The sequence below is a fragment of the Globicephala melas genome, chromosome 5, assembly GCF_963455315.2.
Source record: "Globicephala melas chromosome 5, mGloMel1.2, whole genome shotgun sequence".
NCBI classification, from domain to species: Eukaryota; Metazoa; Chordata; class Mammalia; order Artiodactyla; family Delphinidae; genus Globicephala; species Globicephala melas.
Window position 1 is genome coordinate 25788481 of NC_083318.1, and position 16287 is coordinate 25804767.

The following is a 16287-nucleotide window of genomic DNA, read 5'->3' on the forward strand; positions in this document are numbered from 1 at the left end:
TATAAATAAATATTCTCTCTTCAATTCACTACAGTTGTGTATTTCAAAGAAGGTTCTTACCGTTTATAAATAACAATGGTCCACAAAATGTTTCACAACAACAAACTGAACTTCTTTCATGTTAATTTCATCACAAGTTTTATGCCCCACAGTGTCCAATTATAATGTCTAATCTGCCTAATTACAAGGCAAAGCTGGGAGCATGACATTGAGACAGGTCATCTGAGCATAAATATTCTTGTAGTTTTGGTGGAAACAGGAAATGGGTGGGAAAAAAACAGGATGCTACGTCTTGTCTCAGCAGTGCCTCACCACTACTGGTTCCTAGAAGGGAAGGAGGACAGGGGCAGATAGCAGATCACCTGAATAGGTTTTTCTGAATTGGAGTCCTCTGTGGATCTAGCGTGGTGGATTTCAGCAGTTGGAGAGGGGTGTTGTGTATCACAATCTAGCGGGAGATGTGGTCAATAAGTTGTTGGATAGGTAAGGTTCAGAGGCGATTCATTAAGGACAGTACTCCCAAACCTAAGTTGATAAACACCACCAGAGACTTTGCCAGAAGATATCAATGTTGTATTTGGGAGTCTGAGAATGTCCCCAGATTGTAATACAAAGTGTCTACATCCTCAAGAGAGAATCTCTAGCTTTCTCCAACTTTAACCTAAACACCACTCCCCTTCAATCCCGGACATTCAAATTCTGCCTCTACGTCTATGTGGAGGGATATTAAAATTTATGGCTCTAGAGGAAAAACGATTGATGTCTTAATTCTCATTTGCATTTGATATGATGACCAGCGACAGAAATACTTGCAGAGGTTCTTTTTAAAAAATAAATGAATAAATACCTTCTTGAAAACTTTACTTTATTAGAGAATCTAGCCCAAGCGTGGAAAATTTAAAATCACTCTATTTACCAAAACTGTCTAACAATAAGCTTACTAAAAAAAAACAAAAAAAAAACAACAATGATCAGTAAATACCTACACTTAACATTCTTAATTATGGGACAATTTTAAGATCCATGTTGATGTACTTGTAAGGTAAATACCTCTGTTTAATAATAATTTAAAAAAATTCTCACATGTAACACTGTTTTCACACTCATATACACATATAAAGGTTGGGAGACCTGTCTCAGAAACATGTTTATAATGGATTTACATAATATTGTGAAATAAAATCTGAATAAAAATTTTATTCCAACAACATTTCTCTATTTTTAAATAATGTTTATTGTTTAAGTTTTTATCACAGTGGAGATTAATTTATGCTTAATCATCCAGTGAATGCCTACTGTCACCTTTATCCAATTCCAAAAAAGCAAAATCAACTCATTCATACACTCTAAGTCCTGTTGCCATCCCACCATTCATTGCCTGTGTCTTTTTTCCCTTTTAACGGCAATATTATAAGATTGTGAAAAGGTATAACTAATAGGCTTATATGTGTAATACCATTTCTTCAAGTATTCAGACAGCAATATATTTGCCTGCATTGTACATTAGAAAACTACTTGTGACATTATTTCTAAGTACAGGAGAGTGGCTCCTGGTGGGAGTGTGATGAAGTTGTATGTCATAGTGTATGATAAGGATTTAAGCATTCTAGAATTTTCACAACTCTTCCCATGTTAGCGAACGTCATTAGGTAGATGCTGTATTTTTCTACTGTCAGCTGTCAGACATAAGATGTCAAACTACAAATAAATAAAGCATACACTCAACATGTGTAGTGCAAATGCTAAGTAAACAGAATGACAGGGAATAGACTCGTAGTTGCCAGCAAGTGAATGGTTCAGTTGGGAGGCCCTGATTTTGTGATGTCTGTGACTTGCACCCCTATCCTCAAATGAATACTATTCCTGTCCCATGTCAGCCACAATGGATTGAAGTGAGGGTGAAGGCAGTGAGGAGGGGAGTGGGAACTCATTTTCACAAACAAGTAGTACAATTTCTCTGTCACTTCTGTATAACATGTAAAGTTTGACTTGGTAACCAGATCTCAAACCTCTCAGACAAAGCAGGTACCAATATGGAGAAAAGCAAATGTTCCAATGAAAAGAATTAAATGTTGGCACCTATGTAACAGACTGTGTGGCCCAGACAACAAAATAGGATGAAGGAGTTGTTTTGTTAAAGTTAAAACTTTGGAAATACCACACCTGAACATTCAAAAATTACATTACAGAAAAGCCATCAAACAGTTACAAAACATTCAAATAACAACCCTGTTTAAAGATGCCATAGAAGCAGTAATCTTCAGTACTCTGAACAAAAGTCAGAGCTTTGTTGCTTTGTTTTAATTATACATTTAACATACTGTTATTCATTAAAATGAAATAGAAGAAAACTATAAAATTCTCCCAGAGGCAAATTATTGGTAGGGAGAAAATAGAAGTAAAACGTGACAACCAATTTATACATTTACTTACTTGTATGTTTTTTCCCCCAGAAGTATCCACAGTCTGTAAGAAAAGTAAAACTAAAAACAAAAAACCTAAAATGAATAAACAAAAAAACCCTAAAAGTACAAAAACCGGTGTCATCTATCTTTTCATTTTCTTCCTCTGCATTCAGTTTTGAGGGAAAAGTGTTCTTTCATGGTAGTGTTCTGAGCCCCCATATATGAAATTCTAGAAGAGAAACGTCTGGATCCTAACCCTCTTTCTATTTCATTCTTGAATGTGTTGTACCGTCAACAAATGTAACAAGCAGCTGGCTGAAATAATCTTAATTAGGAAACATACACACACACATACATATACAAACAAATCTTTTTTAAGAGAAAAGAAACCATTCCTTATCTGGGACACACATATATCAAGACTTAAAACTAAAGTCTGACACGGTCACTTAATTGATTTAAATAATTAAGGCTTCTAAAAGGTTCAGTGCCAAAACTCTCTGCATCAGTATTCGCATAAAATACATTTTTGCATTTTAGGTCTGTGCTTTTTACAGCCATCTTAATTCCACAGAATTTCATTAGTAAGATCAGATAAGGGAGTGTTAGAATTGTTTACTGATGTTTTCCTTTTAGTAGTTGTTAGACTAAATTATAGCAATAAAAATTCAATGACTGAACAGATTTGTTACTATCAGGTGGGGCTGTTGGCTCATTTCACCTTCTTTTCATGTTTAATGTGGCCATTTCTTTTATACTTGCCATTGGGGATTCCATTATGGTAATGTCCATTAACTGTGCTATGCTTATTTCTAGACCACAAACTTTTGATTTTACTGTAGATAAATTTTGTGACCCAGGACAAGAGGAAGTAAAACAAGGCAGCACCAAGCAAAAGCACAAAGGCAACATCCAGTAAAAAATACTGACAGAAAGAGATTTGATGGACAGCGGCACGTAGGTGATGGGCTCCATTGTGACGCAGAATGTAATCGATCCAATAGACAGTCCGATTGACAGGGTGCCCAGGTTGATCCTTGTGGATTTCTGAAAGCTTCTGAGCCCTCTGACGGTAGCTATGAGGTGGAGGTAAGACACAGAATGATCATGTAGCTACAAGGCTCAGGATCATAACTCCCTAAAGTTAAAAATGGGGAAAATAATAAAAATAGCTATCCTGTATTAAGTACCCAGTATGTGCCAGGCACTGTGGTAAGTGCTTTCAACACATTACCTTATACTAACACAGTAAAATAAATTTTACACAGATAAGGAAAATGAAAATCAGAGAGACCAAGTGACCTGACCATGATTACAAATTTGAGATTCAAATTCAAGTTTTTCTGACTCCAAATCCCATGCTCCTTCTACACTAGACCATGCCTCTTATATACACATAATCCTTCTCTTCATATGCTTTTAAATACTATTAATCAATGAGTCTCAACCAGGAAGAGGAGTGAATTTATTAGATTCTAAAACAGAGGGACGGTGGAAAAAAATGCAGAATTTTGTCCCAACACCTTTTCCTTTTAGTAGTGACATTTAATTCTGTTCTGATTTAAAACAGTACTAGCTGACAGAGTGAGATTATTATATTTAGTAAACAGATGAAAAGGAATTGACAAACACTATGAAGCCATATGTGAGTGACGTTATATGCAGTAGAGATACATATATGTATATGTATATACATACATATAAAGAGAACACTCTTAAATGATTGATAAGAGGATCAAAAATATTTAACTGTACATTTCTATGCCAATCTTTGGCACAAAGCCCCTTTGAGCATGGATCTCTGATTAGAGATTGCATTGTTCAAACGTAAGAAATAGTTTCCACATGGAAGGATTACAAAACACATCATGGAGGGTGTGGCCCTCGAGCTGTGCCTTATACAGGAACAAAAGTTTGGACATGTGAAAACTTGCTAGGCCAAGAGAAGAGTGTGAACTAAGTAATAAAGGTGGGAGGGCAAGAGTATGCCCAGAACAAACTTATTTGGAAAGAGTATGTAGCACAGGGGTGTTTGGCTGGAAATTAGACTGGAACGTGAGTCTCCTTCACGTGTGTTCAGAATGACAGATATGCAGCCCTGTTCTTAGAATCAAAGACCATTAAATCAGAGAGACTGGCTTTAAACCAGAGCTTCAGGGATAGGATTAAAGAAAGGAAGAGACTGATGGTGGGAAGATCATCCAAAAGACTGCCCTTGGGCTTCCCTGGTGGCGCAGTGGTTGAGAGTCCGCCTGCCGATGCAGGGGACGTGAGTTCGTGCTCCGGTCCGGGAAGATCCCACATGCCGCGGAGCGGCTGGGCCCATGAGCCATGGCCGCTGAGCCTGCGAGTCCGGAGCCTGTGCTCCGCAACGGGAGAGGCCACAACAGTGAGAGGCCCGCGTACCACAAAAAAACAAATACAAAAGCAAAAGACTGCCCTCATGGCCATAATTTCCTGCCTCCCAGGGTCCATGATCTTTCTCCTAAGCCATACTGTCTACCATGTGTTGAAAAGTTTGTGAAAAAACTATAGAACACTGTAAACTGTTGTTAATTGTTTTCTTGTATTTTGAATACTTATATAAGTAAATTTTTTAAAAGAAAAAGCCCATTTTCTGTGTCATCCTAGCCTTACAACAAAATTACTGTTATATAATAAACCCAGTTGGTTTAAAAGTGTAAAACCTCACCCAAATATTAAGAGGCCATCCCTGTAATATTCCTTGTACTATTAAGAGGCCTTGCTTTGTAATCTATCATTATTTCTAATCAATGGCAAAAGGTAAATTAGAAACTTTTGATTACTCTGTTTTGTGAGAAAATTCTTACAGGATAAAAGGGCATCTTTAAAATACGGAAGTGAAACATGGTATCTTAGAAAATGAAATTCAACCTTCTATTTTAACATAGAAGAAGGAGGATTAAAAACAATCTTGGTCCTCAGGTACCTTAATGTCATGAGACTATGGCCCATTCTCTAGAGATGATTAAACAGACTGCATGTGACAAAGATCCTTCTGCAGGGACTCTGGCTTCATTGCCACCTATGAAATTCCAATAGGCTCACTGGTCCAGAACCAGTCCTTACCTGCCTCAGCTTACGTGAGTATGGAGTAGGGCCTCATCGCTCAGACCTTTACTTCTCCCCAAGAGCAGACTCATTAAGTCACTGCCCGGCCCAATTTTCCAAGATTCCCCCTTTCAGAGGTAGCAAGTGGCATTGTCCTTTCAGCATAGTTTGCTTGACAACCCAAAATTTCTACCAGTAGGAATATAAAGTTTGCGGGGAAAAAAAAAAGAACAGTGTGATTAAAATGGTCACTTAAGGCCACTTCTAAACTCTCCTTATGAATGTCTTGGATAAAATTACTTTTAATAAAACAAATTACCTTGTAAGGGGCTCATGTGACTTGCACATTTTATTTTACAAAAGGGGAAGTGTCTCCTATCAAAAGTAATAACTGGGCTTCCCTGGTGGCGCAGTGGTTGAGAGTCCACCTGCCGATGCAGGGGACGCGGGTTCGTGCCCTGGTCCGGGAAGATCCCACATGCCACGGAGCGGCTGGGCCCGTGAGCCATGGCTGCTGAGCCTGCGCGTCCGGAGCCTGTGCTCCGCAACGGGAGAGGCCACAGCAGTGAGAGGCCCGTGTACCGCAAAAAAAAAAAAAAAAAAAAGTAATAACCAAGGGCTGGATGTGTGTTAAGTTCATAAGGATTAACTACCCATCTTTCTCTACAACTTGCTTTAATAAAATCTCCAGATTCAAAAGAATTCCTTCCAAAGAACAAAAGCAATAGCTTTCAGTAAATAAACCCAAACTAGTATGGGAAGAAGGAAGACATGGTTCAAGTTGAGTAAAAAAGAAATAAGTGATACTTCTTTAGCACTATTGGTTTAAACTAGAATATCTTGGACACAATATTAGTGAATCAAATCAGCCTTTTCAATAATTATGGCATGTTAAATATGGAACATTATCATGTATTTGAAACAAAAAAGATAAATGCCTTAAGTTTACATATAATTACTTTTAGCAAAGAACATACTACCTGAATCATTGTCATTTTTACAATGAATAAAGACATCTTCCTACCCTGAATGTGCAAAAGGCTTTAGTTAAATATTTAAACTTTTCAAGGGTTATATGCAAATAACTAATTATTTATCTTATATGGATACTTTGTGGAAGAATATAAATTTATTCACTAAACAAAATAAAACCTAGTTTGAAATCAAGCACATATGTATACTTGAAGATGGCATAGCTGGGATTTAATCGCAGTGTGACCTAAGACTATAGCCTGGTCTCTGATTTGGCCCCTTTTACACCTCACAGAACACAGCCAGACTGATTTTGTGTGGATGATCCAGACTTTTGCTTTTTCTGCATAACCGACCCAATCTCGGCAGCTCTGCCACTATCTCTCTACAAACTCTACTTGAGGGCTGCATTGTACAAATCTTCCTTTAAAAGCCTGTATGAAAAAAAAAAAAAAATGGGGCTTCCCTGGTGGCGCAGTGGTTGAGAGTCCGCCTGCCAGTGCAGGGGACATGGGTTCGTGCCCTGGTCCGGGAAGATCCCACATGCCGCCGAGTGGCTGGGCCCGTGAGCGATGGCCAGTGAGCCTGCGCGTCCGGAGCCTGTGCTCGGCAACGGGAGAGGCCACAATAGTGACAGGCCCGTGTACCGCAAAAAAAAAAAAAAAAAAAAAAAAAAAAAAAAGCCTGTATGATACATACCATCTTCCATAAGAACATCACATTTTGAAAAACACTAGACTTTTAAAAGAAAGGCTACAGAACACAGATGAAGGGATCTCACAGTCAGGTACCTCAGATCAGCAAACATACTGATCCAAGTGCCAAGAGCTGTGACCAAGACACTGGATCCTCTAAGGGGTCAGCACACAAAGGCCACCTCCAAGCCCACATAAGACAGCATAATGAACTGCAGTGCACTTGAACCCAGCCTTTTACCTAAAAGCTACATCGCTTTATATGAAAGAATTGTTCTTATTGTTGGTTGTTTCTTAGAATATGGCAGTGTTTCTCAGTCTACTGTTATGCCATCTACCCTGGGTATAAACAGAAGAAGCTCACACTCTTCAGACATTAATGCCATTTGAAAGGCAAGATCAATTAAATGTCACGTAAAAATGGGAAATATTGTTGCTTTGTTTTAAAACTACACAGGCCAACTCTCTACTCTTTCAGGCTCAGTTGTGAACTGGGTTAACTCAAGACACATCAAGAATTTAAGAAAAAAAATAAAATAAAGATTCTGACTAGTCATTCACCTGAGTAAAAAAATCTTGGCATTTCATTGACGCCCCGCACTAGGGAAACCCAGCACCAGGCAGTATCAAGAGCACCAGCTTTGGAATCAGACAGTCTGGTTCAAATTCCTACTCTAATAGCTTTGTAACTATGGGCAAATTACATAAGCTCTCTGAGTTTCAAGTGCCTCATCTCTATAATATGAATAAGGAGAACGGTGATATATAGTTTTATGAGCATCAAAATGAGACAAAGGACACAAAAATGGACACACAGTAGGGACCCAATGGTTCCCATGGTAGTTTTTCCTTAGTTTGTCAAACCTTGGTAGAATATTATTCAAGGTCATACAAGGCTGGCCAAATGATTGCTATTTCTATTTTCCAAATGACAGAAACATGCACAAGGCATTATACACAGGAATCTAAAGGATATTTCTATAATTGGTTTATTGACAACCTACTGGCAATAATCAGCTATTGACAATGTGCTGTGGTATATATATTTCATCTGCTTTAATATTAATTGAAACCTTACCTGGGATTATTGATAACTTTCACTAGTGCTTCATACAGCTCTCCTTCAGTAACTGTCTTCCATTCTAGCAGTATCCCCATACCTTTTGCCTGTACCCGGGTCATAGTATCATAATGGTCTCCAAAGAGTGGGATTCCCACTACAGGAACACCATGATACATAGTTTCAAAAATACTATTCAAACCACCATGGCTCAGGAAGGCTTTAATATTTGAATGCCCTAAAGAAGGATTAAAAAAGAAAACAACTTAGAATATTGTGTATTGTTCTAGGAAGAGATTTTCCAGAAATTTCTTAAAAGCTGATATTATAATAAACATGCATTTCAGATATAGGATTTTTAAAGGCACAGTTTCACAGATTACTGCTCTATACCAATTACAACGCTTGTTATATACATAATTATCTGATTTACATATATCAGTTAAAAGCCATTTTTAAGCTAATATTTATACCTTTAAGAATTATATCATAATATCTTCTCCCAAAACACAAATATCAACTGCATTCAAATGGCCAATAATTAACAGGATATCAATGAAAGCAAGAAATGACAAAAAGTACCAGGGGGCAATCACATTCTACTAAACACAGACACTCACTTTCTGGCTACTCAAGCATTTATCTATATTAAAGTCTAACACACTTTGCAAAAAAACATATGTAAAAATGTGGGGCTGGATTCCAGATGTCCATGAAGAGTTTCTGTGCTTACCCAAAGAGGAACATTGTATGGTACTTAGCATTTACAACATTCAAGTCATATCAGCACCTGTGCTACACAATCTTAGGGTCTGATTTTATATTTTAGGTATAAAAACATGTAGGGACAGACAGTTACAAAAGTTAGTTGTAAGAGATGGGACATCACGTAACATCTAGCTGTCATGGAGATAAAAGAGATAATTCATCAAAATTAATGAGGTATTTAAAAATCCAGATCTCCTTCTGAGCAGAAAGTTTTGCATAAAAAGTGTAAGACAAAGAAACACTGCACTCAGGATAGGTGCTCTATGGCCAGAAAGGAATTATAGCTTGCAAAAACACAAACATTTAAGATAAACATACATCAAGTAAAAAAACGAACTCTGTGTGTGAACCTGGGTCTCAATGGGGCTCCAGGACTCTCCCACCTCAACATCTAGCAGGCTGGTCACTCAGTGTCTCTTGCTCTGACCCACAAGCGGCTTCTCAACTCAGCCCAACTAAGGGATCTACCCTCGCAGTGGATTTCAAACTTTCTTTTCAGTAGTAGAACCAACCCTTTTTCTTTAAACAAAACTTTATTATCACCAAGCCCAGCAGTGAAAAATAATGCAGAGCTGGTGTATGGAGAGCAGGGGGGAGTGTCATGAGAGGAGGGGAGGGGAGAGACACTGACTTGGTTCCTGCTTTTCATCCTGGAGGAATCTTCTGAGCATAGTTAGAAACCAACAGAGGACCCACAAAGGTCATGGCTAGAGTTAAAAAGGATGCTAATGTCAGAAAACGCAGAGAGCTGAGATTCTGAGGAACCCAGAAGAGATGTGAACTTGAGGAGGGCCTCTGGGTGTAGCTACACCTCGCTGTAGAGCCTCGCAGAAAAAAACCCATAAGACCAATTTAGATGCTCCCAGACAGCTGTGCCCCTGCTGAAATGAGATGGCTGATGGTCAAGATATCTTATTTAAATTTACTGCTTCCTTCCTACCTTCTATGGAATCTGAAGTCATAATAGTAAAGACATAAAAAAGAAAAAAAATACAAACATCAAAAAAGGTAAACTGTCTTGTTATTTTTTTCTCAGTTTTACCATTTATAGAATAACATAATAAACTAAACAAAAGGAATTATTTATCTATATACTTACTGTTTTTTAGTTACAAAATTCAATTTGCAGGTTTTTAGGGGGTCAATTTAGCTTCTAAAAGATATTCTTTAAAAGTCTATTTTTAAGAATATAACTTAAAGCTACTTTTACATAATCTGTTAGATTAGTATTATTGAACAAATGATGGTCGATATTGCCAAAATCAGTAACATTTTTATAATTTCCTTAATAAGTAATATCTTAAAGAATAATATGGCCTTATATTTTCCTAGAGATTTAATGAATAAAACAATTTACATTTTACTATCTGTGCTTATTAAACAGAATTAGATTCAGATTCAGATATCTTAAAAGATATGCATATAATTGGTATTTTAATTTTGAGTTGAGGATCAGAACCCCAAGAAATAAATAAATCAAAAGAAATAATGTGTTCAAAAGTGCCCAGTGATTTAGGGTAAAATCTAGGCAGATAATCCAAGTAAAGTTAAAGTAAGTTGACTGTTATTTTGGCTTTCTGCTTCTCTGTGGTTTCAAACAAATGAATAATTTCAAATTTCTCTGGGTTCTTGGATACATCTGTAGTAAAACTATAACATAAATCTAAGTTTTCACTGTTTTAATTTTACTACTTTTAGCTGATCGACATAACTAGGTATAACTTTACTCACCACTAGCTTATACAGTATTAAGTATATTTTTCAGAAAATTAAAATTTGTGACTGGTCTAAAAATTTTAATTTATAGGCCTAAATGATTATACTTTAAAATTATTTGCCAATAACTAAAGGTTTGACTTGTTGGTCTGAAATCCAGGACTTAACGCACTAGATAACATAATGATTCTATCATACACCATACATGTATTGTATAAGCCACTCGAGTGTAAAACTCACATTTATACAATTAAAATCTAAAAGCCAAGTAAGCACCCACATGTCAGTGACTTACCAAGCAGGTCATTTTGTGGTAACCATTCTATGAGCTTGGTGTTGTTTCCCAGATTCTTTGGTTTGGTTCCAGAAAACCTGAAATTTACACCAGACTATGAATCTTCCAAAAAATCACACTTTACTCCTTGTGTGAACTCTCTGGTTAAATTTTTGGATTTAAAATAAATGTTACATGATCTTTCGTTGACATTCTTAAGAGGGAAGAAATGTTTTAGTAACAACAAAAATTTCAGTTTCTTTTTCACATTTTCATTGACTGAGGGATAAATAAGAAACACTCTGATTATACTGAGATCTATTTTCCTTCAGCTCTCCTCCCCTATCCACAGAGATGGGGGACATAGCAACCAAATGACCCTATGCTAGAAAGTCATTTTCTACCAGCTAGAAGGTGAAACAGGAACGACCAGCAAGGGCCACCACTGGGCAGTCAATAGCTCCCATCTGGACACCCCGAAACTGAGGGAAGGCTTGAGAATTGGAAGAAAGCAGGAAGTACTCTTCTCTAGCTGGGCCCCAGAGACAGTTCTGTGGGGCAAAAGGACACAATTAGGCTGTTTCCTGCCTTGATCTTTGAAAGATAAACCATACAGTGCTTATCAACTGAGAGAATGGCAAGAGTTTGAAATAAGCAGATACAAAACTGTTCCAAATAAAGTAGAAGGGGCACTTTCTGGGTTAAGCCTAATAGAAGAAATCCAATAGGACTGGAATCCAAAGGGAGAAGACTTAAACCATTGGAATAAAATATGTATCCATTTCATAGCTTAGCCAGGATAAGGAGGAGCTAATCCTCCCACAGTTGTTACAAAGGAAAAACCCCTATTACTCAGAGCCTACTTGTAATGGCTTGACACTGGGGCTGACCTTGATCACTGCTGTATCCCTAGAGCCCAATGGTGGGGACAGGTACTAAGTAAATACACAATAAGTGTCCAGATCCAAGTTTAGACACTGCGTTAGAAACTCCAGAGACAGACACATGTTGGCAGTGCCTCCAAGAAGAAGTGGGGTCTGTTTTGACTAGCATTAACTGGCAAGTTACTGTATTTATTTATTTATTTATTTATTTTTTTGCGGTACGCAGGGCTCTCAATTCTGTGGCCTCTTCCGTTGCGGAGCACAGGCTCCGGACGCACAGGTTCAGCGGCCATGGCTCACGGGCCCGGCTGCTCCGCAGCATGTGGGATCTTCCCAGACCGGGGCACGAACCCGTGTCCCCTGCATCAGCAGGTGGACTCTCAATCACTGCGCCACCAGGGAAGCCCAAGTTACTGTATTTTTAAAGGCCTGGTCTCTTGGATAAAGGAAATCGGAAGTATTTATAGACAAAGTGGGAGCCCAAAAGGTTCCATGAAATATTTTACCAATTTAATCATTCATCCATCATTTTTTCCTCATTCCAACACTGACTTGAAGGAGTATACAGAAATGCATGCAATTACACATTTTTAAGTGATAATAAATAACAGAAGGGTAAATGAGGGTAACATAAAAATGCACCCATCACAAGAATACATCATTGTGCATCAGATCTTCTTTTTATGCTATGGGCTAGATGTCTTTTTAACCATCACAGAGTATTATATAAGTTAATCCCTAGATTTCGATACACTAAGAAACAAAATGAAAAGTCAAAGGCATCCTGCTAATATTGCCAGGGAATCAATGGGCTGTGCTTTACTCAGACCTGCGGGCTAAGTAAGAGGATATGGAAATCAAGAGTGAAGAAACAACCTATATTATTACCTTACCTCCAAATCACTTTTTGGGGCAGTCTCCCCAGAGCTCCTGCCAGTTTGTTAGCAATGTCTTCTGACAGATACTTGACACCAGCTCCGAAAGATACCAGGACAAAGCCATGTTGATTAGCACCATTGACCCACCTTTGGAGATCCTGCAAATCAAAATGTGGCAGTTAATTTTATGAAGGAGTAACACAGCTCAGAATCAGTGTCATCACAGCTCAGTTTTTAAAAAGCCTTCAGATAATTTTCTTAAACAATTAAATAGTGAAGATAATATAATATTTTCCTTTAGATAACTACTTTTTTAAAAAAATATTTCACTGAATAATGCTAACTAAAATAAGGAGGGCAGGTAGTTAATTTGGTTAAGATCAAAAAACAACAACAAAAAATCAGTAATTAATGACCTAAGAGCTCAGACAGAAGTAAAAAACAAAAAATTGAAACTCATGTTTAAAATACGGTCAGAGATAAATTTGTATGAGGACGTAAGTGAAAGATTAGACACATGACAAAGACATTAACTACCACCCCCCCACACCCACCCAGGGAGACTTTTATTTTAGGAGTGGGCTGATTTTATCTTGGTCTAAGTTTGATAATTTTCATTTCTGAAGAGCATACTGTATTAATGACTGAGAAAGAGAAGGAATTAGCTAATAATTCCAAACATCCATAGGCCTAACAAGTTTTACTATTTCTCTAATTATCTCTTCAACTCACACAGAATAGAAATCATGCATACTGTATAGTGAGGCATCCAGGGGTTCTGGAAATCTCTGAGCAGAAGCTTTCTCTCATTTTTTGGGAAAATGCTAAATTCTCAAACATGTCCATCTACAGCTAATAGATAAGGGGCCATGGCATATCTGATGTTAAATAGGGACAACTGTCAAATTTCAGGAATACTCATTTCAGAGGAAGACACATTAACACATTTCTACCAGTATTATTGATTTAACTGAAGGTGAAAGAAGTTCGTTTTAAGGGATGCCACCCTTGCTTTATTTTATTCTGTAGGCACCAGCTTTTTTTATGGTAAGTTATCCCTTTGAATAAGTCTTTGTCAAAGACACTGAGCTTCAGTTTCCCATATAAAAATGAATAAAGCCACAGCACTTTGAAGAATACATAATTCTGTTGTAAGGAAAACAAACATGCTGTCTACTGGCAACACCTATGCCATAATATAGTCATGGAAACGGGACAAACGCACTGTGTATTCATAATGTGCAGAGTGAGCTGTCACTGTTATATCTCGCAGACCCGGTAGGTCTCTTGTTCAGGATGAAGTTACCAAGATGACTGTGTCGCCCGTGCTCTTTGCATTTCACACCACTTCCTGGCATAATCTGATTTGCAGCTGGGAGGTAAGAAGTACAGTAAGGGGCTTCCCTGGTGGTGCAATAGTTGAGAGTCCGCCTGCCAATGCAGGGGACACGGGTTCATGCCCCGGTCCGGGAAGATCCCACATGTTGCGGAGCGGCTGGGCCCGTGAGCCATGGCCACTGAGCCTGCGCATCCGGAGCCTGTGCTCCGCAATGGGAGAGGCCACAGCAGTGAGAGGCCCACGTACCGCAAAAAAAAAAAAAAAAAGCAGTACAGTAAGTAGTATCATCGCAATAGCATCACCACATAGCTCAATACTAAGTATTTATATGGGATGTTAGCCCTCTTTATGTCTTTATTTTCTTTGCTTTCTTTCCCTTTTCTTTTCCTTTTCTCACTTAATGACATCTGTGTTAACTGGCTCTATCACACTTATATTCTTAGCAGGAAAGAGGGGACCACATTTTATGCCTCAAATGAATTAGTGAATAGTGTCATTATATGACCAAGAGTGATGATGGAAAGGAGGTACATCCTTCCAGCTACTGAGTGAGTAAAATAGGCTATAATTATTTGGGAGGGAAGAAAACCTTATCAAAACACCTCATTTTCCAGGAAACTCTATTTGTTTATGAACATATAAAAGAAATCGAGAATATATCAACTGTGGATTAAAGCTTTTAACTTATATTCTACCACATTTACCAAGACTATCACGTGCTGAAAATTTAACAGCGTAACTTGTAGATTCAAAGTAAGAAACAAAACAAAACAATTTAGAATTTTCAATTTATATATAGTCTTAAGCCAGATATACTTAGAACAAATATAAATGCTGCACAGTAGAATAATCTGAATTCATATGGTGTTTTCTCCCTATGGTTTGTCTTCAAATAATTTATCACCTACTATCCAATTCTCTAAAGAGAAAAATTTCAGGGTCGATGCCATTTGCAAAATGTTTACATTCAGAAATACTAAGCGTTACGGGAATAACATTTAAATTTTGTTTCCCGAGGACTTAAAAGGTCTTTGAGTTTCAACTGACTCTTTGTATACATGTTTGTTCTTTGTTTTGCATGATATAAAATGAAATCCATAAACCTATTTTTCCAGCTTTTTTCCTACCATAGTCATTAGCCGTAACAAGAATACATTCAAGTATATAATCTTTATTTGTATGGAAGGGAATAGAGAAAATTTTATTCATCATGGTTCCCTCCAGGGAAAGTACTCAGCATTTTTAGAAGGTAACACTGCCCTTGGCTTAGAGGGGAGAGTGAGGCCCCAAGGTGATATCCCCACTGCCATGTCCTTAGCTGGAGATGGAACAGGGGAGTGAGAGGTCGGAGTAGAGAGAGTGAGGGGCAGAGGCCACTGGGCCGCTTGGGGATGTAACCCCTCCCCGTGATCTGTGATCGCCAATCTGCAGCCTCAACTCAGAAAATGTCTGGTGTGACTCATGTTTTATGAGAACGTAGAAGGGGCTGGGTTTGGGGTTTGGCTGATACAGTGACCTTCTGGTAGCATAGAGCCAGAGGCCGAAGGGATCTAGAATTTGCTCAACTTATAGTGAAGACTTTGGAACCAGAACTTCACAAAAAGTGTGCTTAGGTCTCCAAAGGGCTGGAAGGCCAGGTGGCATCTCAACTCTATATATATGTACTGTATTTTCTGGAATTTAAGACCCCATCAGTTATAAAATATAAACTGATTTAATAACAACTCTTCACTAAACCGCCCCCTTCATAATAAATGTAATTAATGTTAAAAAAAAAAATCCCAATTCCAGAAATTTACCACTGTTAAAAATATAGGTACTTTAGAAACCCCCTGTCCTGGGGCAAATACCAACTTAAAAAATTGGACTGAAAAAAAAAAACCCTCACAATATCAACAAAAATAATACATATTTAAGACTAGAGTAAACCTAAGGATGCACATAAAGAAAACAAGACAATTTTACCGAAGGACAAAAAAGAAAATCTATTCAAATGGAGAGATGTAACGTGGGCTGGGAAGGAAACATCAAAGTTATGAAGATGCTGATTTTTTATAAAATTAAGTTCAATGCATCCTCAGCCTACATTCCAAAAGGATTGTTATGGAACTTGAAAAGCTGAGCCTAAAATTCATTTAGAAAAGAAAATGTACAAGAGAGGCCAAGAAATTTTTGAAAAAGAACAGAGTTTACCCTTCAAGATATTAAAATGTACTCTAGAATC

General features: G+C 37.7%; 1 protein-coding gene across 3 annotated transcripts in view; it reads right to left on the minus strand.

The window, feature by feature from the left end:
* Nucleotides 1–844: 844 nt before the first annotated feature.
* UGT8 (UDP glycosyltransferase 8) overlaps nucleotides 845–16287 on the minus strand; it is a 93704-nt gene continuing 78261 nt past the window's right edge. For all 3 annotated transcript variants that reach the window (XM_030863987.2, XM_030863985.2, XM_060299006.1), the window contains 4 exons: nucleotides 12740–12882; nucleotides 10984–11060; nucleotides 8223–8442; nucleotides 845–3481 (listed from right to left, as the gene is read on the minus strand). In XM_030863987.2, coding sequence (XP_030719847.1) covers nucleotides 3118–3481; nucleotides 8223–8442; nucleotides 10984–11060; nucleotides 12740–12882 — 804 coding nt within the window. In that variant the 3' untranslated portion in view covers nucleotides 845–3117. The remainder of the gene's footprint in view (nucleotides 3482–8222; nucleotides 8443–10983; nucleotides 11061–12739; nucleotides 12883–16287) is intronic.